The sequence below is a fragment of the Eucyclogobius newberryi genome, unplaced genomic scaffold, assembly GCF_026437365.1.
Source record: "Eucyclogobius newberryi isolate DKJ021-1_F unplaced genomic scaffold, fEucNew1.0.hap1 SCAF_17, whole genome shotgun sequence".
NCBI lineage: Eukaryota > Metazoa > Chordata > Actinopteri > Gobiiformes > Gobiidae > Eucyclogobius > Eucyclogobius newberryi.
In genome coordinates this window covers 21,509,635-21,532,306 of record NW_027315801.1, presented here as the reverse complement: position 1 = coordinate 21,532,306, position 22,672 = coordinate 21,509,635, and the positions used below count along the sequence as shown (strand labels likewise).

At 38.5% G+C, this 22,672-nt stretch overlaps 1 protein-coding gene across 1 annotated transcript in view; it reads right to left on the bottom strand.

The window, feature by feature from the left end:
* cacna1fb (calcium channel, voltage-dependent, L type, alpha 1F subunit) overlaps positions 1-22,672 on the bottom strand; it is a 34,859-nt gene that overhangs the window by 11,516 nt on the left and 671 nt on the right. The window contains 27 exon segments of the mRNA XM_072449412.1: positions 82-283; positions 1,953-2,099; positions 2,174-2,226; positions 2,912-3,019; positions 3,100-3,187; positions 3,273-3,379; positions 3,442-3,501; positions 4,332-4,461; positions 5,671-5,918; positions 6,052-6,097; positions 6,196-6,271; positions 6,472-6,592; positions 6,808-7,015; positions 7,128-7,353; positions 7,534-7,694; positions 7,769-7,795; positions 8,002-8,083; positions 8,445-8,519; positions 8,742-8,893; positions 8,980-9,083; positions 9,267-9,463; positions 9,800-9,952; positions 10,100-10,245; positions 14,954-15,093; positions 18,134-18,239; positions 18,440-18,540; positions 19,922-20,202. Coding sequence (XP_072305513.1) covers positions 82-283; positions 1,953-2,099; positions 2,174-2,226; positions 2,912-3,019; positions 3,100-3,187; positions 3,273-3,379; positions 3,442-3,501; positions 4,332-4,461; positions 5,671-5,918; positions 6,052-6,097; positions 6,196-6,271; positions 6,472-6,592; positions 6,808-7,015; positions 7,128-7,353; positions 7,534-7,694; positions 7,769-7,795; positions 8,002-8,083; positions 8,445-8,519; positions 8,742-8,893; positions 8,980-9,083; positions 9,267-9,463; positions 9,800-9,952; positions 10,100-10,245; positions 14,954-15,093; positions 18,134-18,239; positions 18,440-18,540; positions 19,922-20,202 — 3,545 coding nt within the window.

The window sequence follows — 22,672 nt, the reverse complement described above, 5'->3', positions numbered from 1 at the left end:
TTATTTAAGAATACTAACAGAAGAAAGGTAGATTTAGCATATTTTAGCTTGTTTTTGCCTGTGTTTTCCTGTTGTATCTACCTGATTCTTGTCCAGCTCACAGTTCTTGTACTCCTGCTCTCCTTGCTCTCTGAATGTGATGATGACAAAACCCACAAAGATGTTCATCATGAAGAATGCGATGATGATGATGTAGACTATGAAGAAAATAGAGATTTCCACTCTGTAGTTGTAGATGGGGCCCGAGTTCTCACCGTTAGCGTCAATAGCTTTGTACAGCAGCCTTTAGGGAAACAGAGAGTATGACAGATGAAAGCAAACTAAGACAAAGCCAAAAGTAAAATAGGTGACTCACACGGTTAAAAAATGTTAGCTCATATTTTCAGATAAAGGTCAGAGGGCCAACTTCAGGGGCGATTTAGAGCAATTTAAAGAAATATCCAAACATCCATGCTAAACCTTATGAACCTTTTTAGTCAGAAATTGGGAACTTTCCATAATGCAACAACAGACTACAATTGTGTTTGAATAATGCTTCCATGTTTAAAATGAGCATTGGTCAGTTTTTCTAATCAGTTATAAGGCATTTATTACTTGGCTATAAATAACCATTTATAATAAGCAGCTTATAAATACTATTTGAACATGGTTTATAAACACACATATGTTTTTTGTTAACGGCTTAGTAACATTTAGAGTGGCTTACAAAAGTATTCATACTTTTCCAAATTTTGTCACGTCACAACCACAAACTTTAAATACTTTTATTGGCATTTTTGTGAAAGAGCAACATGCAAAAGTATTCAGTCTCTTTTTCAACCAGCTGCTGTTGGAAGTTTCCTGATGACTGCTGAAAGATTGAACGTTGACCTAATGATTAAACAGAGTGTGTGTAATCTCTCTAAATGCAGCTGTTCTGTACTGTACAGATGCTGCTCTTTTCACTAAACAATCTGGAAATCATATATTTTTTTCTTTGACTTCACATTTGTCTATCGCTTTGCTTTGCTCTTTCACAAAGAATACCAATAATAATGTATTTAAAGGCGCAATGGACGATTTTTCGGCGATTTGAGAACGCAGGCGGAAGTGCGCATGCGCACTCCCTCGTGCGGACTGATACAACACACACGTGCATTTGTTTATTAGTGCGACGGATCGTATCGCATCTCTCGTCTCCCGTAGATTTCCGTCTTCTTATGAGTCAGCTCGAACAGTCTTTCTCCGTCTTCATTTTGTCCCGTACACTGAGGGAACTATATTACAATAGATCCATCCGCTTAGACACGCGGAACCGTGCTGCTCGTGGGGATGAGCCGCACGAGCCTGCAGGTGAGCGTTAGGTGCGTTTTATGATTGATACGTGGCAAGACTAATCGGCAGTCCACGCCACGAGGAAATAAGACTCAGATTTTGGACAAAAAAATCGTCCATTCAACCTTTAAGTTTGTGGTTGTGACGTGAAAAAAATTGGCTTCTATAAGGTATTATTAGTCATCTACGAATGCTACTAATTGTGTTCTAATTGATTCTGATTCTAATCTAATACTAATTGTGCTACTAAAAGTGCTCATAAAAAAATAAGTGATTATGAATGGTTTGTAAATAGTTTATAAAGGAGCCTTATTTTGAAGTGTTGCCGAAAAAATATGGTACAGTATAGTTGACAAAAACATATTTATATTAGACATAATATGAACTTCAACTAATTAAAGATATTAACTGTGAACATAGAGGAAAAAATGAGCAAATTTAGAGAGTAAAAAGACAAATACTATGATAGGAAACTCTCCATCTCAATATTACATTTTACTATCACAAGAGCGTAACCTAGGGACTAAACCAGGACCAAACAAGGACTAAACCAGGACTAAACAAGAATGACTCTAGATATAAACCAGAAAGTTTGAGCTAATCTAGACTTTCTGTGCAGGAGAGGAGGTATTACTCACGCGGGCCAGCCCTCAAATGTGGACACAGTGAACAGAGCCATCATCCCCATCAGGACATTATCAAAGTTAAAGTCACTGTTGTGCCAGATTCGTTCCCGGACCATCGGCAGATTCACGTCTCCGTCTTTGTAAATGACGAATGTGCCTCTGGAGGAGAGGAATGGGTTAAGGATTATAATTGTGTTTATTATAAAACTCATGGATAATAAAAGAGAACTTACTTGCACTGTTCTGGAGTGTGTTTGGCCTCATCTGTGCAGCGATAGAATTTCCCCTGGAACAAGAACAGAACAAAGACAAAGTTGCTAAAGCGTGCTTAACAAGTTAGTGGGGTCAAACTGTTTGGGTCAGTTTTTTTCTGTGTATTTAGAGTGGGACATTTTATTATTATGTAAATCCCATGATAGACTAAGGGATTACAACTGCAGATGTATAAGGTGGTTGGAAGGAGCGTGTATGATTTCAAATGTGGTTCAATAGTTTAAACTTGGTTTATTCCGAATTTTTAAGATAAGATAAGATATTCCTTTATTGTCCCACATGGGGAAATTTCATTGGCGCAACGCAGGTAGATACAGAGGTAGATACAGAAGAACAGATCACTTATAGGAAGTCTGAAAAACACTTTCAGTAGAAGATCTCCTATAAATAAATAAAAACTCCCATAGACAAATGAATAAATAAATACATAAATACCATTGCATGTGATCACGACAGTAATTGCACATGAATATGTGTCACGACAGCACATAGATTGCACATGAATTTCATAGTAATTGCACATGAATTGCACATGAATTCCAACAGCAATTGCACATATGACAGAATTGCACATGGTTAGGTCAGTATTGCGAGTGTTCAGTACTAACAGTTTTTGTTATAAAGTCTGACAGCAGCAGGAAGGAAAGACCGTCTATTCCTGATTTAGACAGAGTTTAGTTTGCTTTTTGTCGTCTGACCTTGAACAGCTGCACTCCGATGCAGGCGAACATGAACTGCAGCAAAGTGGTGACGATCATGATGTTTCCAATGGTCCTGATGGCCACAAACACACACTGGACCACATGCTGAAAAGATGACACATTTTAATATGACAATCTGAAGTAAATGATAAGTTCCAGTTCAATTTAATTTGAAGCATGTTCACCTTCAGCCCTTTGGCTCTGTTGATGGCTCTCAGAGGACGCAGCACTCTCAGAACTCGCAAGATCTTCACCACCGAGATTGCACTTGAACTGGAGACAAAAAAAACACAACATTTAGACAAAAAAAGGCGTTTACAACTTTATTTTGATAAACTTTACTGAGTGGGATACTGACTGGAGGAAGAAAGACACCAAGGACACGCTGACAACGAGAAGATCCAACAGATTAAACCAGTTCCTGCAGAAGGAACCCTGGTGCAGGAACGCCCCGTGGACTGCCATCTGGAAAACAAAAGCATTATTATGTCTTCATCTTCTCTAGGACTTAATGACACATGCCGTACCTTGAGTAGAATCTCTACAGTAAAGATGGAGGTAAAAGCATAGTCAGCGTAACCCAGAATCTGTGGACAAATGAACATTTTAGAAAAGTTTTCGTTTGCAATAGAGGAGCATTCTGGAATTTCTAATCATTTCTTGTTGTAGTGTTTAGGTTGTTAGCACAGATTTGCTGACACCACACTGACACTTCTTTTTAACCCTTGGTGGCAGAGATAATACATTTGTCAAATTGTTTGGGTCCTTGGTACAGTAATGTAATTTCCCATGTCACGGAGGAGTGGAATGAATAATAATAGATAGAAATTTCAACTTGTTTTGTGTTGTGGCTCACTTTTTTTGGTTGTTACTACACCACAGTAATTAAACATTACCAAAACAGAGCTTTGAGTAAAAATCTGTAATATCTGGTTCTTTAAAGTTGGCAATTGTGAATATTCTGCTTTGTTTTTTATATGTGTAAGTATGATCAGGACACTACAAAATGGTGCATTTCATTAAATCTATTTGTTTGATCTTATCTAGTGTTCCCAGCACACTGATTGAATATCAAGGCATTAGAATATAAGCTTATGGCACATGTTTTAGGTTGATGGGGAGACCAGATGAAGCCCAAACAGACCAAAATATTACACGAGAGAAGAATAACCCTCTCGCAATAACATGAACGTCAACACTGGGTCTATCAGTGGAATAATGTAATTCTCTGTGAGTGAAATTACAGTGAAGACTCGGTGGAGCGTGATCCAGCTGCTCTACTCCGAACACATGTAATGTCTACAGTACTCCAGAATACAACCCATTTATTCACTGACCCACTTCACGCTGAGCCACACACTACAGCAGATACATATGACACCGGGTCTGATTGGACAAAAAGCCCCCAATGACTCACATTGTTCCTAAAAGAGTGCGCTCTGATGGGGTCTTCAGCGGCCAGTGAGCAGCTGCTGAGGATGATGAAGACCAGGATAAGGTTAGTGAAGATGTGATGGTGGATCAGAGTGTGACAGCCCACTCGGATACTGCAGGAAATATACAAAATAGAAAGACAAATTTTACTTGGATTTAAAAAGGAAATTGAAATAACTTAGGTTAGCAGGTTATTTTTTCACAAACACAGCGATAACCATATTGAAAGCAAATGTTTCGAGATTTTAGTTCTTAGTTATGCATATGTACAGTCTCAATGAGCCGCTCAGAGATCAAATACTAAATAATAATAGATAATAAAATTTGACAGTTATATCAAAAACGTTTCCAGATTGACCAAAGCAAACTTATACATGTTCAGACTGATCAGGGGCGACCTGTCGATTCATTCTGCTCATAGTTTCATGCACTCTATGATTTTTCACACTTAATTCACTGCTACAGCTCCAGGGCAAAGGCTGCAACTCCTGTCAAGCCTCTTCAAATGATTTATAAAATAGAGCCATACAAATTCTGGAAACCAATTAGTGTGTTAGTTTTAATCATTTAAATATTTGGAAATAATGTCAAAATTGCAGTTACAAATGCTTGCATCAACAGGTTCTGCAGGTTCTTGGTGACTTGATAGTTCCTCTCAGAGCAGAGGGTTCAGTTACTGTAGAGTCTCAAGACTAAACATTTTGGAGAATCAGCTTTCACTGCACAAGGCGGAACTCTTCACCTGTAGAACTGAAGGGAGCGACAAACTAGGTCCTTTTCAAACAAGAACAGGAAAACGTTTTAATCTGAGGTCAGATGTGTAACCATCTTTGACCTGTTTTTGAATTTAAAGTGCATTGTCTTATTTGTATGTGTATTGTATTATTTGTATGTGTTATGGTACATTGCATTGTTTGCACTGGTTAAAATAGTGTAGTGTGTGACATGAGCTCATGAAACATACTTGCCTTTATCAAATAAACATAAATCAATAAATACAAGAGCTCTCCTTTAATCAAATTATATTCACACTATTTTGGCACCAAAATAAATGCCTTTCCTCTTGAAATGTTCGGAATAAAAAGTAGAAGGTTTTTCTGTGGCGTTTGTTTTATTCACCTTATCTTATTATCACCTTATCACCTTATTTAGCCTTATCGTCATAGTTAGTTAAGTTTATTTGCCATTTGTGGTTTGAAACACATTTATACAAATTTGCATGAGCTCAAGGTGCACTGCAGTAACTCATTCGAAACAGCCACATGAACAAACAATGGACAAAGTTAAAAAAATCAAATGGTCAGACGAGTAAATGTACGTACGGGTTGGTATTGCTGAGGCAGAAGAAGGCGCTGCCCTCTGGGATCGGAACCACCTTCTCTTTGGGCGGAGTCAGGTCGGGAATTTTTAACTGCCCTGCTTCTGGGCCAGAATGCAGAATGAAGGGGGAAATAAATATGTATAGTGAAATATTTCTAGATTAAATTGAAATAAACTCACCCTCTTCTCCTTCAACAATCTCTACCTCTTCTTCCTCGTACTCCGTGTCTTCATCAATGTCAATGTCCACCTGGATCACAAATATTTTTTTTCAACAGAAGTTCAAAAGGCACAACACTAGCCTTTTCAATTAAATACGAGTAAGGATTGGTATATGGTCAATAAAAATCTACAAAGATGGTGTATCAGTCACGCACTTTGACCTCTCCCTCAGCGCACTCCTCTTCTTCTCCTTCCTCCTTCTTCTTACTGTAAACAGGAAATACAGATTGGAAACAGGAATTCAGAACTTCCACAGTAGTCGTTGTTATTTTTCCTGATTATTTTAGTTTGTGTTTGAGACTGACTCTGTCTTCTTGTCCTCGCTGTCACCTCCGGCCAAATTGTCCACTGCAATGGCCAAGAACACGTTCAGCAAGATGTCTGAGTCTCTTATAAGGAACGCAACAATTCAAAACATAGATCATATTTTATTTGTATAAGATCTTTAGACTTTTTGACTGGTTTCAATGTATTCATATACTAGGTGTTCTAGTAATTTCTGCAATTCATTCTTTTCTTATGTAGATTGAGACTTTCCCCTTTGTCCACATGAGGCAGTTACTTGTCCCATTGGAGGATACAGTTTCCGCAGATGAAGAGAATCACAAAGTAAACACAGACAATCATTCCTGGAAACACTGGTCCTCCATATGCCATAATCCCATCGTACATCACCATATTCCAGTCCTCTCCTGTGAGGATCTGCAAACAAAAAAGGAGTCGGATTTTACAAAGAGTAGTTGCATATAATGTTGGTAAAAAGGGGGGGAGAACATTGGAACAGTTGGTTACTGGACTGTGGTGCTTCACACTGAGGTTGTCTGCTTACACATTATGGATTGTGTCACGACTAGGATCTCTTTATCTTGCATTTGGGCAGTTTTATATAGTAGTTGGATAATGTATGTGAATGTTACCTGGAAGCAGGTGAGCAGGGCCTGTGGAAAGGCATCAAATGTGCTCCGTTTGGTTTGAGTCTCATCAAAGTTAAACTTTCCTCCAAACAGCTGCATCCCGAGCAGCGCAAAAATGATGAGGAACAGGAAGAGGAGCAACAGCAGCGACGCAATCGACTTCATGGAGTTCAGCAGAGATGCCACCAAGTTTGACAGCGCTGTCCAGTGTCTGAGCCAGAGATGTACGTTATTTTCACATTTATGAGGATTACAGCAAAACAATGCAACATCCACATAATGTAAATGAGTAATGCAATTGGTAATAATGACAGTGTCTGTACCGTGTGACCTTGAATATGCGCAGCAGCCGGACACAGCGCAGCACAGAGATGCCGAGGGGGGGCATGATTCCCAGTTCCACTAGAATGGTCTCCATGATGCCTCCACACACCACAAAACAGTCGAACCGATTAAAAAACGCCACAAAGTAATGAGCCAGACCCAGACTGTACATCTTCAACAGCATCTCCACGGTGAAGAGGGACAGGAGTACTTTGTTTGCAATGTCTGAGGAAGAATATTTCAATTATAATTATATATCAGTTGTTATTTAAAAAAAAAAAAATAATAAATGTCAAATTCAGGCTTGTTCTTACTCTTTCATTTCAATTACCAATAACAATCTGACACCAATTTCATGTCATTTTTTCATTTTAATGTCTTATTGCGCAGAGACTAGAGTCATACCCTGTAGTTGTGTGAGCCACTCCGGTTGGTCGTAGTGCTCTGAAGCTGACAGGGACGTGTTCAGAAAAACTAGCAGCAGAACCAGCCAGTAGAAGGTGGTGGACTTCACTGCGGTGCGACAGTTTCTGCGGCACACGCGGTTCCAGCGACGGAAAACACGACTGTACAGGAAAATAGAGATGGATTAGGGAGGATTTGGAGAGAGAGAGAGAGGGTTTGAGATAAATTAACTCACCAGCAGGGGATCTTCATCATACGAGCGCTGGAATCACAGAGGAAAAGGTCAAACTAAATCTTAAATTAGAAAAGGACCAACCCGGGGATAACATTGATAAATAGTCAATCAACATTTATAAGAATCTTTTCCAAGTTTGCAGCAGCAGAAACACTTTGTACTACACATACTATATCTACTGTGTGTACTGTTCTATTATTATTGATTGATGATGAACACATGAGTCCAGTTACCAGCAGGTCTGACAGCAGTTGTAGTGCTCCTCATCAATGTTCTCTGTGTTTTCTGAGCCCGTTTCACTCGCTGGCAAACTCGCTGCACACAAATCAAAGATATAAAACATAAGATAAAAAGGGTATCAAAGCACTTTACAGGACTCAATTCTTACTCTTCAATCACAGTATGGAGAAGTTGACATACTTCTGTAGCACACAGCTGAGACAAACTGATCACAAATCACATTAACACAATACAATGGCCCTTACACAGCATTGTCGATCTGCTTTAAAATGGGATATTTTCCTTCATTCATTCAATTAGAAACAGGTCATTTTATATAAGGCAGACCCATATTTTATTGGCACATTTCTATGATTAGACCCACACACCCTCAACACTATTATTACCCTCATCATTATTATAGACTAATAAAGTGACAGAAATAGCTTAAACTTACCGTGTGTCTCATTGGAGTGACTGAACCATCCAAACTTCCCTTTCTTCTTATCAGACAAGTCACCTAAAGATGGATCTGACAGGCACAAAACATAAAAAACTGTTCATTTTGGAGTCTTTCTCCGAGATGGCAATTCTCTGTGGAAATAACCTTTGCTAAACCAGTTCAAAACCAGGTTTAATCAGGCATCGTAACCAGGACTAAAACAGGATTAACCCAAGTCTAAAGCATGACTACACCTAATCCAAACCAGGACAAATATAATCTAAGACAGATCTAAACTAGGACTAGACCCACGTGATTTCCCGTCTTCGTCCAGTTCGTCCATGTCTTCAGCCTGTGTGATCCAGTCCATGTACCCACACAGGTCCTCCTCCATCTGCTGCTTCTCCCGCAGCTTCTGGAAGTCCCCGCGAGCCTTGGCCTTCTCTCTCTCCTTACTGAACTCTCTACAACAAGACAAATAATACTCTAAATCAAATGGTTATTCATTTATGATCCAAGCCAAGAAAAGTACCACAAAGGAGTTACAAACCCGCTGAGGACTCCCAAAACCAGGTTTAGGACAAAGAAAGATCCAAAAATCACCAAACTGACAAAGTACACCCAGGGCAACTCAAAGCCTATGGCATCGTTCATCTGAGGAAAAGAGAAAATAGAATAAATGATGGAATATGATTAGTCGATTTTGTCCAAGGTTGACATGTATGATAAAGTAAGTAAAAATGGCCTGTCCCTACCCACTTCTCTCCCCTATCTGATTGGTCAATATTGTCCCGCCTTCCACTATGGTTGATATATAGCATTCATAATAGCACATACCCAGTAAAGCACATCAGTCCAGCCCTCCATGGTGATGCATTGAAACACTGTTAACATGGCGAAGAAGAAATTGTCAAAGTTTGTTATTCCTCCGTTCGGCCCATCCCATCGGCCCCTGCATTCGGAACCGTTCAGCATGCACTGCCTGCCATGGCCCGCAAACGCACATGGGACGGGCTCATCCTCCACATATGTATCTGCGGGAGGGACAAACCATAAGAATTAAACATAAAGGTGTCAATCTCAATAAATGCATTTGTATACGTTTGTCTTCTGTACCAAATATTAACATTGATTTTCTCAGGTGTTCAAATACTTATTCACAGCAATAACATACAAATAAACTATTTAAAAATCATACAATGTGATTGCCGGATTCTGTCCCTCACAGTGGAAATGCTCCAACGATGAACCTTTCAGACCCTTCCATAATTTCTAAGTGGGAGAACTTGCAAAATCTTACTTATTTTCCTCACTGTAACTCCTCACACAAGGAACTAGTTCTTCTCTGCAAACAGTTAACCACACTTTACCTGAGCTCATGTAGTAGCAGGTCTTGTGCATGCGTCCGATGAACAACTCCAGTCCAATGATGGCATAGATAATAATGACAAAGAGGACGAGAAGTGCAATGTGCAAGAGAGGAACCATGGCCTTCATGATGGAGTTCAACACAATCTGGAGACCTGGGGAAATATGGTTGAGTCAGGAATAAACCAGGATGGAACCAGGTCCAAACTAAAATAGAAGTATGCAGAAGCAGCAGAAATAGCAGTAGTAATATTAGTAGTAATATCAGTAGTAATAGCTGTAGTAATAGAAGTAGTACTCACTGGGTACACCTGACACAAGTCTCAGTGGTCTCAGCACTCTAAAAGCTCGGAGGGCCTTCACGTCCAGTCCTCCTGGTTTCCCCGGCATGTGGTGGGTCTGTTCCCCGGACTTATGCGTCATGGTCTCCAGAACCACGCTGAACAGTCTAAAAAGTGAAAATAAAACAAAGGTGATTTCCAAGTGCCATCTCAGAAAATGTATTTAAGCTGAAAACAGGAGCAAACAATGACTTGTAGGACTAGACCAGAACTAAAACAAGGCTAATAGACTTTGTCCTTGGCACTGACCGATCCATCTTTCAAACGGAATAACTAAGTAGACATATTCTGCTTAGGTTTCCAAATGGCTTGGTGGAATAAGAGTGTGGTATTCATTTCAGTAGAAAATCCAATGGCTTCTTCAAACATATGAAAGAACATACACTATTCCAGAGGTGATTTCAAATTATATTTGATAATCCATTATTACTTGAACTTGATATTCTGAATGATAATATAGTTCTGCTCCAACTTTATCTGTTGGTCTTCCATATACTACAGCACAATCCAGGCTCCAGAAATGTGTTTACTTCATTTGGGGTGGCAGTGGTAGTAGTAGTAGTAGAACCACTTGAGAACAAGTACTCCTGAAGTCACAGTTTAGTTTAGTCCACAGTGTCAGAGAGAAAGAGGCAAACACAGAGAGAGCCAGGGCTACACTCAGGCTGGTGGCTGCGTTTACGGCTGTCAAATATTATATTGTGTTGTTGAAATGATACAATGTGAAGCCAAAGGGAACTGCTGCCACATAAATACAGGCTCACACGGTACATGACTTAGAATAACCACATTTGGGGAACATAACATTGGTACAAAGACACTCTGGGCCATACACAGCCACGTTTAATGGGACTCAGAACCAAATTACCATAAGTATAAAACAAAAACATACCAGGATCAAGAACATCTGCTGGGAAAATGTGATAAAATGTGAATATATGATTATATTTCTGTGATGTATTTTATCTGCATAATAGAGAAGAACGGGTGTGTGACAAACTGCATTTGTGAAGGGGTCGCAAAGATGGGCCAAAGAATGTTGCCCCAGGAGGGGGGGTGACAGCCCAGAGGAGTTTGGGTAATGTTTACCCAAGGCTTGATCTCTACGGAAAAATACCAAGTGCCTTGATGTGAAGCTGACCAATGAGAAATGTGACCCGCCTATTCCAGAATATCTAATAAAACCAACCAGCATGGAAAAAAACGGGGTGAGACGCAGGAGGATCACGCAGGCTGCGTACCACAGCCTGCGTGATCAGTCCCGGCGTTTTTTCCCAAGCTTGCCATACAAATGTCTGATATTTCTGTGTTGTTTCATATTCTAAGTTGAATTGTGTTCTCGATGTGTTACGGAATAGCATCGGTGTTTGTCTAATTCCATGACAGAAAAGAAAGAGTGAAAAGGAGCCTTTTGCCTCTAAGTGAATATATATATAATTTTAAACTTAAAATCTGTTCTTCTGTTTGAAGAAGATCAGACCGGACAGCATTTTCTTCTGCACTTTTTGACTCTGTGAAGTTTTGTGTATCCTTTGACAAATGTATTGCTTATTTTTCATTGAGAAAAATAATATGCATTTTAAGAAATAAACAAATGTCTTGATGGAGGTTCCCCATGCCAAATCATTGGTTCTCAACCTTTTTTATGACCCCAATGGAAGTAGATCCAAACTGTGGCCAAATTTTAAAAAGCCTCCCTAATCCGGCTAAGAAAGAATGTCCAAAAATAGATAGTCATGTACATAGAAATCATATTAAAAATAATAAGTCAATGGCAGATGTTTTTAACAACTTTTTATTGACTGTGCATGAACTTGTAAAAACATTTAATAAAAGTCCCTCTGGTTTATCAGGACAGGACTAAAAAATGTGCACTCACCAGTAGTACTAGGGCAGTTCTGACAGGACAAAGTACTTTTGGCTGAGTGTTTGGTCGTTAAGACAAACTACGCAGGAGTCTTTCTCAATATGTGCTCATTAAATGCTCTCAAGAAGAGAAATTAAGTTAAAACTGAACACATGAACATTCTCTGACCAGTTACAATTCCAGAATATGACATCACATGCAGACTTGAATATGGACCTGATTAAGAGCTATACTTTCAGCTAATTGGTATCATGATTGAATAAAACGTTTATATATTTTTACTTGTAATAACAATAAGTCAATATAGTATTAGTTGGGCCAAGTAACTCTAAAGAATTCTGTTTTATTTGGTGAATAAAAACCCAAAGCTTACATTTATTTTTGTGTGGAAGCTGGATAAAAATACTATATGCTCTGTTCATTTGAGTGTTTTTTTTTAGATGATTTGAATGATTATTTTGAAACTTGAAAGTTATATGTACTGAAGCAAACAAGAGTTTTAATGTATTTGGAAAGTATTTGTTCTGGATCCTGTCCAGGTGTTTACAAATGTACAAAAATGTATAATATTATAATAGTATAATATTATACGGTTTAAGTTATAGTAGTTAATATGTTTAAGTTAAAAAATACACAATACAGCAGATAGACTCTCATTCACATTATGGTTTGAATCGTAGCTGTTTACATGGGATTACCTCACTCACTTACTATTGAAAATATTTAGCGGTTGCACATCTTAATAAAAAAAACAGTAGGACAAAGATGCTCACATAACTTTTTATTTGGCTACAATAAACAAGTAAACATTTTGTGTTTCGGCATGAAGCCTTTCCTCAGAGTATTTTTGTCCTAAAAAAATATTTAAATGAAGATGTGCAATCCCTAAATATTTTTAATAATTGTTATCTTTTTGGGTTTAGCACACAAGCCTTAAAGGCAGTATGGACGATTTTTTTGCGATTTGAGAACGCAGGTGGAAGTGCGCATGCGCACTCCCCCGTGCGGACCGATACAACACACACGTGCGTTTGTTTACTAGCGCAACGGAGCGCATCACATCGCTCGTCTCCCGTAGATTTCTGTCCACTTCTGCGTCAGCTCGAACTGTATTTCTCCGTCTTCATTTTGCCCCGTACACTGAGGGAACTATATTATGATAGATCCATGCGCTTAGGCACGCAGAAACGTGGGGACGAACCGCACGCGGCTGCAGGTGAGCGATAGGTGCGTTTTATGATTGATACGTGGCAGGACAAATGATTTATCCACGCCGCGAGGAAATATGATAAAAAATTTGCTGAAAAAAATCGTCCATTCCACCTTTAAGGACGCGCAACCTTCACCCTTTTACAAAGTCACTTACTATGCGTGTCCCCTCAGCGCTCTGAAGGGACAAGGCAAAGTGTTGCACATGTATTTGAGCAGTTTGAGTTTGTATCTGAGCCACAGGGAGAACAGCCCTATCATGACTCAGAGATGTGACTGTAGTTAACACCAACTGTTTGTCCCTAATGTGCCCTGAATGTGTCCAACTCCACATATCACCTGGAAATACTATTCTTTCTCTCACATACACCAGTACAACTACTATATTGTCAGTGACCGCTGCAGACGGGGAACACTCCACAAGAGCTGCAGTTTAGGAGACGTTCCTGTTAAGCTCTAGTAAATAACAAAAACTGCGAGTAATACATAAACTATTAGGACACATGTTCATGTGTGTATATACACCTCCCTCTTACCAAGCCTTCATCTTGACATAGTTTTGCTTTGAATATTTTATACTTAATAGTGATAGTTGTCACATGATGCTGTCATTTTCTTTTTTTACAGCTCTGACAGAAAGACAATGGACCAGGGGTGAAAACAATTCTAGTGTAATAATTTTCAATTTCCAATTTTCTAATTGTGGTCATATGTCACTTCCTGTGCCACCTAAACGTCCCCGTCCCCTTTTGAAAACAAACCGATAGGCGGGAGATTATAAAAAAAATAAAAAAATAATTGATACCTCAACCATGGACGGAGAAGTTGGTGAATATTCTAATTAAATCCCGATATCCCATCGGGATCTTTATGAGAAAAACTGCGAGGAATAGGGGTCGAGAGATGTCTGTTTAGTTTACCACAATCCTTTTGCCAAAATGACCACACACAGGGAGGTGTATCTACAACTATCCAGCAGTCATGGATGGAGAAGTTATATTTTATATTTTAATTCAATCCCGAGGGATGTAGATGTCGGGATACAACACCTGCTGCAGATTTGTGCAACAGTGTCTACATAAAACTATTACCGATTCGAGGTTATTTTTATTTTTTTATTTTTTTTATTGTGTTATTTTTAAGTTATGTTTGGCCTGTGACCCAGCCAGAGCATCGAAATGCGGTCTGCAGCCCAAAATGAGTTTGACACCCCTGCAATAGTTTTAAGCTGACATATCTGTGTTTATATTTTTATACACTGTTTGTATTTCACATACAGTATAACACTGTCTTAAAATACATATATTTATTGCTCTTACATTTAAAACACACAAAAAAAAATACGGATCCTCTTTTGGCTTAGGATAAGCACCCAGAATATAATATGTATAATACAGTGTAATAGTATAATAAAGTACCCACACAAAAATATAAACTCAAATAGACTGTAGCCTAAGACAAAAACATTACTGGATCAAGACTTTCTTTTGAAATTATCCTTCATATTTTATAGTTGAATTGTTCCGAACATGCAGTCACGAGAAGTAAACTAAAACTCTATAATTAGAGATGTCAGCAATTGCCACCGGGTCTAAACCAATAAGCTGTTTATTGATTAATTATGATAATGACTGTCACAGAAGCATGTGCCCTGGGGAGATGCAATCATGCAACTTATAGCTTTTATAGCAGAAAAAGCCTTGAGTCCATCTAAACTTGTGCGTCCTTAGCTTTCTTACCCGACAATGACAATGACAAAGTCCAGCAAGTTCCAGCCGTTCCTGATGTACGAGCTGGGATGCATGACCAGTCCATAGGCCAGGATCTTCAAGAACGTCTCTATGGTGAAGATGATGAGGAAGACGTACTCTACTTGCTCCTGTAAAACACAAGACAACACAAGACACTGAGTAAAGACAAGAACCAGGGCCAAGATTATCAGGAAGTCGTTGAATATAACAGTTGATGAAGATTATGAGGAAAACTACCGTAACTTAGTCATAAAAACTAAAGCATTTTAAGACCGTAAGCACCAAGATAGCTAGAACCAAGACAAGAATAGAAAAACAAGTACATGTCATTTAAAAATATGCATCAATATGTCAAATGTATCACAAGTTAGATTTTTATTCAGCGTATTTCTTAAGAACATGTGGACTGTTTTCTGTCTGTTTCGTGACTGCCTCCAGACTCATGTTCACTCTGCGATAAAGCAGTGTTTCATGCTCAGTAAAGTAACAGCGTGTGTTTGTGTGTGACCCGCTGAACAGAATCTAGAGCATCTCTCAGATTAACTCTAATCTCTCTGTCTCTGCGAGCACATCCCACCATTGCCTCTGTGCGCCTGGACCACTTCTGCAAATACGAGTCATTAAACAAGATCGACACTTCAATTGTGGCTTGGTATATTTTGTCTTAAATAAAACTAATCCTGCAAGACTGTTACTATTCTGTTCTCTCTGTAAAGTCTAACGTCTAACGGTGTGTGTGTGTGTGTGTGTGTGTGTGTGTGCTTTTTAGCTCAAATGATATTGGTGGTGTTTTTAAGTGGGTCATTGCACTGTTTAAGTGTGTAAACTTGTATGTGATTAATACATCTAAATCTAATCAGAGCTATGCAAAGTGAATCCCATGCTCTATCTAACCCTCTCCTAGTTTTATGTTCTCAGAAAAGTCACATAATTCTTTCTTTAGGGAGGAATGATTTGGGGAATTTATGCTTTAAAAATCCGGATTTCCTTCAAAGAGCATTAACGTTTGAGAGAACACTGAAAACGGCTAAACTAATATAGGAATCATGAATAAAAAATGTTTTGCACAGGACTAAAATAAATAGGGAAAGTATCACAGATTTTTTACATAATATGACAACAAGATATGATTTGTTGTTGTTTGCAGAAGACATAGTGTAGCTTAAATATTTTCAGGCTTTGCTATTTGCCTTAAAGATTTGATTGTGATTAATCTTTCAGCCCCACTCTACTACTGATTCCAAAGCTTTGCATTAAAATATTTATTCACTGTAATATTTCATCTAAAAATATAACAAACCAGTTATTTTAATAGGTTCAACAAGTGTTTCTTGGTTAGTTAGTTTACTCAAAGTTGTATTTTGATTGATTACTGCATGTTTGAGTTATTGTCCTGCAACTGAGGCTCGAGTGCTCAGAAAATTCCTGTTTTCACCTACCCCATATCCCCGCCCTTATCCCTGTGCATAGTTGTGATTTTTTGAAAAGACCCCCAGTGATAAATGTAGGGTTCTGAAATGTCCCAAAACCACAAAATAAAAACGTGCAAATGACAATCCACTGATTGTTTCCAGTGAAATATCACTATGAAGAGGCGGAGCTTATCAGTTGTGCAGTTTTGTCAATGGACAATGAACAACATTTAAAATTATGATCTACTTTTATTATAGTTCATTACCACGTACCTGACAAATACACAGTATGTCCCAGTTGGCACATTGATTTCATTGCAGTTCATTTTGTAAACAAATTCTAGAAACGCTCTGATTACTAAACTTAGCCTCAACTCATTTATTCACTATCCATCCACTGTAAATGAGCAAATTATGTCATCTTAAAAAGACAATACTAGTTTGATTAAACGTGATAAAGGTAGAAAGTGGATAACAAAATGCAATACTGATAAAAGAAACATCACTGTGGCTGGAAAAGGCTAAGAGTTTATTTTACATAGAGCTGTCACTTCACACTATACAGCTCTGAAGGACGGGCGAGAGACACTCATTCACACAAGAGAGAGAGAGTTACCAGAGCGTGATCCAATCACAGCTCAGCTGATCAACTCTAGTCCTCCACCTGTCAATCATACATACTGCACGACCTCTGACCCGTGCTCTGTTGTAGAGGGATAACACAGAGGGGAAGGTTTAGCTTAGCTTTAGCATCGCTGACAGCGTATGGACACAGAGAGCAGGGATTAACAGACACAAAGTACATTTGGAAAGAGTCTCCACGGAAACATTACATGGGAAAATATCATGTGAAATATAAATATTATAATGAGTTGTGTTTTTTGTTGTTTTCATTAATTCATTTTCTACCGCTTTCTACCGCGGGGTACACCCGGGACAGTGGCCAACACAGAGACATAGACATTACAGACACACCATTCACTCTCACATTCATTCACTTGGGCCAAGTTAAAGTTGCCGATTTTGCCTAACACATGCATGCCTTTGGACGGTGGGAGGAAGCCTCAGAGGCAATTGTTGTTGTGATTTTGGGCGTTACAAAAATAAATTGAATTGAATTGAAGCCGGAGAACATTTCAGACAAAAGAATGCATCTACATTGGAATGTGTAGATTTATTGTCATTGAACAAAATATAAAGTATCTGAATTGATTAGTAAATATCCATAGGTCATTTTTTTTTTAAATTACATTTTTAATCCCTTTTAACCTGCTAACCTAGTTTTAAACTAATAGTACAGCCCCAAGCACAGTTTGAATCAGAGAATCAGCTTTAACTTGTTCTGTAACGTCAGCATGTCTCCTTTAAGACGACCCAAGCCTGTTGCTTGGACAACATTTGACAGTAAGTGAAAACTCCAAACTTGGATAACCCCAACTTTGGAAATGTCATCAATCCACTTTTATCCAACAGGCAAAACACTCCAGCTAAGGGGCGTGTCTACGGCACACAGTGCTGAAAGGGTTTTAACGAATGGTCAAACGCAGAGTACAAATTTCCCATTGAGGCAGTAATGTTCCATCCTTATCAAAACAAACATGTCTGAGGGAAAAATAAAATATATAAATATCACAGGGATGAACTGATCGTGTTTTCTTAACTGTTTCTGTTGGTCAAATCAACCATTTTGTGAAGCCGTGTGAGGCGACTGCTGCTGTTATTTTTGGCTCTACAATAATAACTTGAATTGACTCACCAGGTCATGGTTTGTGGAGTTAGAGTCGTCCTCGGGGAAAGGTTTGGACACTCCCAGAGCCACACAGTTTGCAAAGATAGCCAACAGGATGAAGATATCGAATGGTCTGAAAGGAAAGGCTGAGGAACACTTTTGACACATCACTTATGAAAAACTATGTGGTTTCTACTTAATCCTGCACCTTACAAGTTATATAGAGACAATCACAATCATAATCAGAAGCAAATAACAACCAACATGTTTCAAGGTTTGCAAATTATGTTTGCGATAAATATATTTTTCAATCATTCAGCATTTTCAGGATACTTCCACTCGACGATGTGCAGCGCAGCCTGTCTGATGGGATTGTTGAGTCGGAGGCAGAACAAAGCTCTGGGCGCTCTCTGCACCTGGTTTGTGCCTTGGACCTGGAGAAGAGACCAACAACATTATCACTACAATACATTCTATCATAATAACCAAACTGAGACAGGTGTCATGTATGTGTAATATGTGTTGGCTTTGAAAATACAGAAACTGAAGGAGTAAAGTATCACTATTGTTTGCTCAAAATAGCAATAGCAAATCTGTGAAATTGAAATCAGAGTTTTAGACAAAAAAATAAACTGTTAAATGTATGTATCTGAATTATGGACACCTCTAAATACACTCAATATCTGTAATAAATTTGTCTTAAAGAAAATTGGTCAAGGATAGTTCCAATGTCCCTTAAGTTCTGTCAATCAGTGCTGGAGAATGGAAAGAAATTAAAAGTGTTTAGCCTCAAAATTGTTGTACATATTTTAATTTAAAGTATAATTGGAAGTAAAATATGTGATATATCTATAGGTATAAATGCGGGGTCAACACTTCTGTGAGTCATCCATCACAATCTTCAATTACATTAACAAATGTAAACAATGTCTTTAAACCAGCATCTGATGTTGTGTCTGTGGTGCTTTCATTTACCAAAACGATCTTCATTTTGTACATTTTGTGATATTCTGTGGTTCAGCCAAGTTTCTCCATTGAAATCACATTGTTCCATTTTACTTTTGCTTCAATTCGGAATTTAGAATGTTTTTTTTGCAAACATTTAAATTGTCAATTGAAATGGACAAGAGCTTAAGGTCCTGCATTGAAAAAACAATAAGATGGAGTATTTCTCTGCAGTGAGTTTCTTCACTTTTATTTGTTTTGTATTTTATTTTTTCAGTTTGCAAAAAAATACTTAAAGTTTATTGTGGAAATGAAGCCAGTTGCACAGGATCCCTGACACTTAAGGGCAATCAAAAAAGGTTTCACACAGTAACAAAACAATGCAAATTGCTGACATAATATTGTCTTTCCTTTATTAATAAAAAATATATTTCATTAATTTATATAAGTATAAAATAGATCATTAAATCTTCGGTAGTAATTATGACTTCTATGACTGTAATGGCAAGTAGGTGCACATTTTACAAATGATTAAATAAAAGAAAATATTGGATAAAACATTTAAACTAGTTTCTTCACTTTTGTTTTATGAAACATGCCTTTCCTATGCTCTTTTATAATTGTTGTTGTAGTTTATGTACCTACTTTCCAAGCATTTAGCAGACGTTGCAAACATTAACAAACACACTCTTCATCTGACATGGTGATATAATGAAGGAGAGAGAAGACAATTAGGTCTGCAGGTCAAATACAAGAGACAGTAAACTAAAAGCCGGGTCTGGAGTGCTCAAAGAAGTGGATGTTTACCTTAGAGCATTTGGCCTAAGTCCCGCCCCTTCGCTCCAAAGCCCCGACCCATAAGCCCCTTACCTGTTTCTTGTGCGCCTGGCCCCTCCTTCTCTGCGTTCCAGTTGAACTCGTAGTCGAATGTAAAGTATCCGTCCTCTTCATCCTCATTCCGTCCGGTCCTCCTTCAGGTTCTCCGTCCAGCTCCTCGTCCCATTGGTTGGCGGAGTCTCCACCCCCTTCCTCCTGTGCGGACTCCCATTGGTTCTCTGTGTCCCCGCCGTTGCCGTCCACCTCGCCCTCCCCTTCTCCCGCACCTGGAGCAGAGCCGTCCATGCCTTTGGTGTAGCCGTTTCGAACGCCGCCTGAACGCGACACACAGAGGAAGGAAAAGTTAGTTCCTGAACAGCTCACAGAGAGCAACACTGGCTTATGGCTGAGTCTTATAACTAAGAGGTTCGAATCCAGCTCTTGCCCGTTTATACTGTTTTTGTGTTCTTGGGCAAGACATTTCACTCGCCTTGCCTGTGTGGAAGTGACATGCTTGTGAGTGATTAGAGGTGGTTGAAGAGGTCAGTCTGCCCTGGGACTAATTAGAAGTATTACAAGTATTAGTATTAGTAGTACAAGTATTGTTTAAAGTAAAGCCATTACTATACCTAAATGTTCTTAATAATAACAATATTTTATGATAACATGGACTTTAAGAAGACATATGTAGATAAGGGTTGAGTACTCCCCTTATCCCCACCTTTAGTACTTATTTGGGATTATTCAAAGAATGTAGACTCCGGGTTATACGCGCAGGGTTTAAAAATGTAATGTAGTCATTTTTTTGAAATACATAAAATTATGTTTTTTAAGGTGAAATGACACCATGGAGATGTGGATCAGTTCTGCAGTTTTGAAAAAGTAGTGTTATAGAATCTATATCTATTCTATCTAAGTAGTTTTATTTAGATTCATTACAGTTTATAATGAACAAAATGTAGTTAGGATGTGTTCATGTCAAAGAGAGAAAAAAAGTGAAAGTAAAATAGTTACTGGAGATAAACCATGGACATTTGTTGTTAGGAGTAGGCTACTATAGTTAAAGAATTAACCTGTAAATGCAAATAAAAGACTTGAGGACGAAGATATGGCATTGTGATGAAGCCACCAAGGACCAACATTTTATTTCCTCGTGTTCTCTTTCAATCCATCCATAGTTGCTTTTCGGTCTTCCTCCCTCTATGGCAGCTTTGACCTCAGTATCAAGGGTCATGTCTTTTGACTTTCAACCATCTGTGTCAAATTGTAAATGTAAAATGTGTGTAAAATCTCCTGTTCATTTGCTGTAGTGTGAATAAATATGTTGGAACCATGTGACCAGAGAACAGCTGTGACCTACATCTGACTCCAACCATCACTAATCACTATATACCTGATATTTAAACCAGGACTAAATCAAGTCTGAACAAGGACCAAAGCAGGACTAAATCAAACCTGAACAAGGTCTGAACCAGGACTGAACCAGGACTATTGAACTGGGACTAAACCAGAACTAGCCCAAGACTAAACCATGATGGAACCAGAATGAAGCGAGTCTAAACCAGGTCTTAACAATCACTAAATAAGACTTAAAAATCAGCTGGGTTCATCCAACCAAACCAGAGCTAAACAAAACTGGACATATCTGTGCTTTTTGGTAAAACGTGTAGAGAACAGAAGGAACAAAAAGAACATTCAGATGGTCACATGAGAGGAATGGAGTCACATGACCCGCTGAGGGGCTGGTGGAGCCTCAGGACCAGACAATTATCCCAAACACTGTCTTCACTCAGTCCACTGCTTCGTCTGCTCTCATCACATCACTGACACAGCCCTTTGACGACAGCTCCAAACACCACAAGTCAAGTGGGACTGAACAAGAGAGAGGCTTTTCAAAGATCCCGATAGGGATGTCAAGATTATTAGGTTCATTGATAATCACGATTATTCAGGTCGTAATAATAATATTCTAAGCACTTTAAAAAAAAAAGTGACAATTTTCGAAGAGAAATTAAATGTTTTTAATTCAATCTTTAGTCCGAAAAATTATCTAAACATGAACATTTCTATCTGGCTGTTTCAACTCCATTTTGTTACTCAGAGAGTTACATTTTGTAAAGCTGGGCACAAACGTGAGGAATATTATGTGTTAGACAACAGGAATGAAATAAATTGAAAGATTTCACACTTTCCACACAGTGGTGTTGCTGTACACAAGGTTTAAAGAAATCTATTGGCAATATAGACAGTACAAATTTTCTTTATTCTTTTTCGGACATTTACTGATGTTTGCATGTAATGCAATTATTGGTATTTTACACATAAATGCATTTTCATATCCATGGTAGGTAGTTATCTGAACAATGGTGTTGAAATCAAGTCTGTTCAACTTCTATCCAGAAGTCGATAGTGATCTGAATCAAAGATGATGAATTGATGAAAAACAACATACACTTTTTACTATTGATGTTTCAGTTATCTAAGGCAAAAAAGTTTCGAATGTATGTTTTTTTCACGTGCCAATCCTCGCCTTAATAAACTTACAGAAGGTCATGGATTGTCTTGAATCTGGCTCCATATTGCTCTGACTTATCTCCTACAGCCCTCCTGAACTTTATCTAAATTGAGATGTTAATCCCTAAGGAGGATCTGAGCCAAAATGGCAGTCCCTGTCTATGGTGCTGATGAGGTTGTCGTGGAAACAGAGCTTTAGACCTGACCCAAGATGACATGACTGCCACTGTGACAATGAAAAGGTAATCCATGCCTTTGTCACACACATCCTGAACACATCAGACCTGGTCA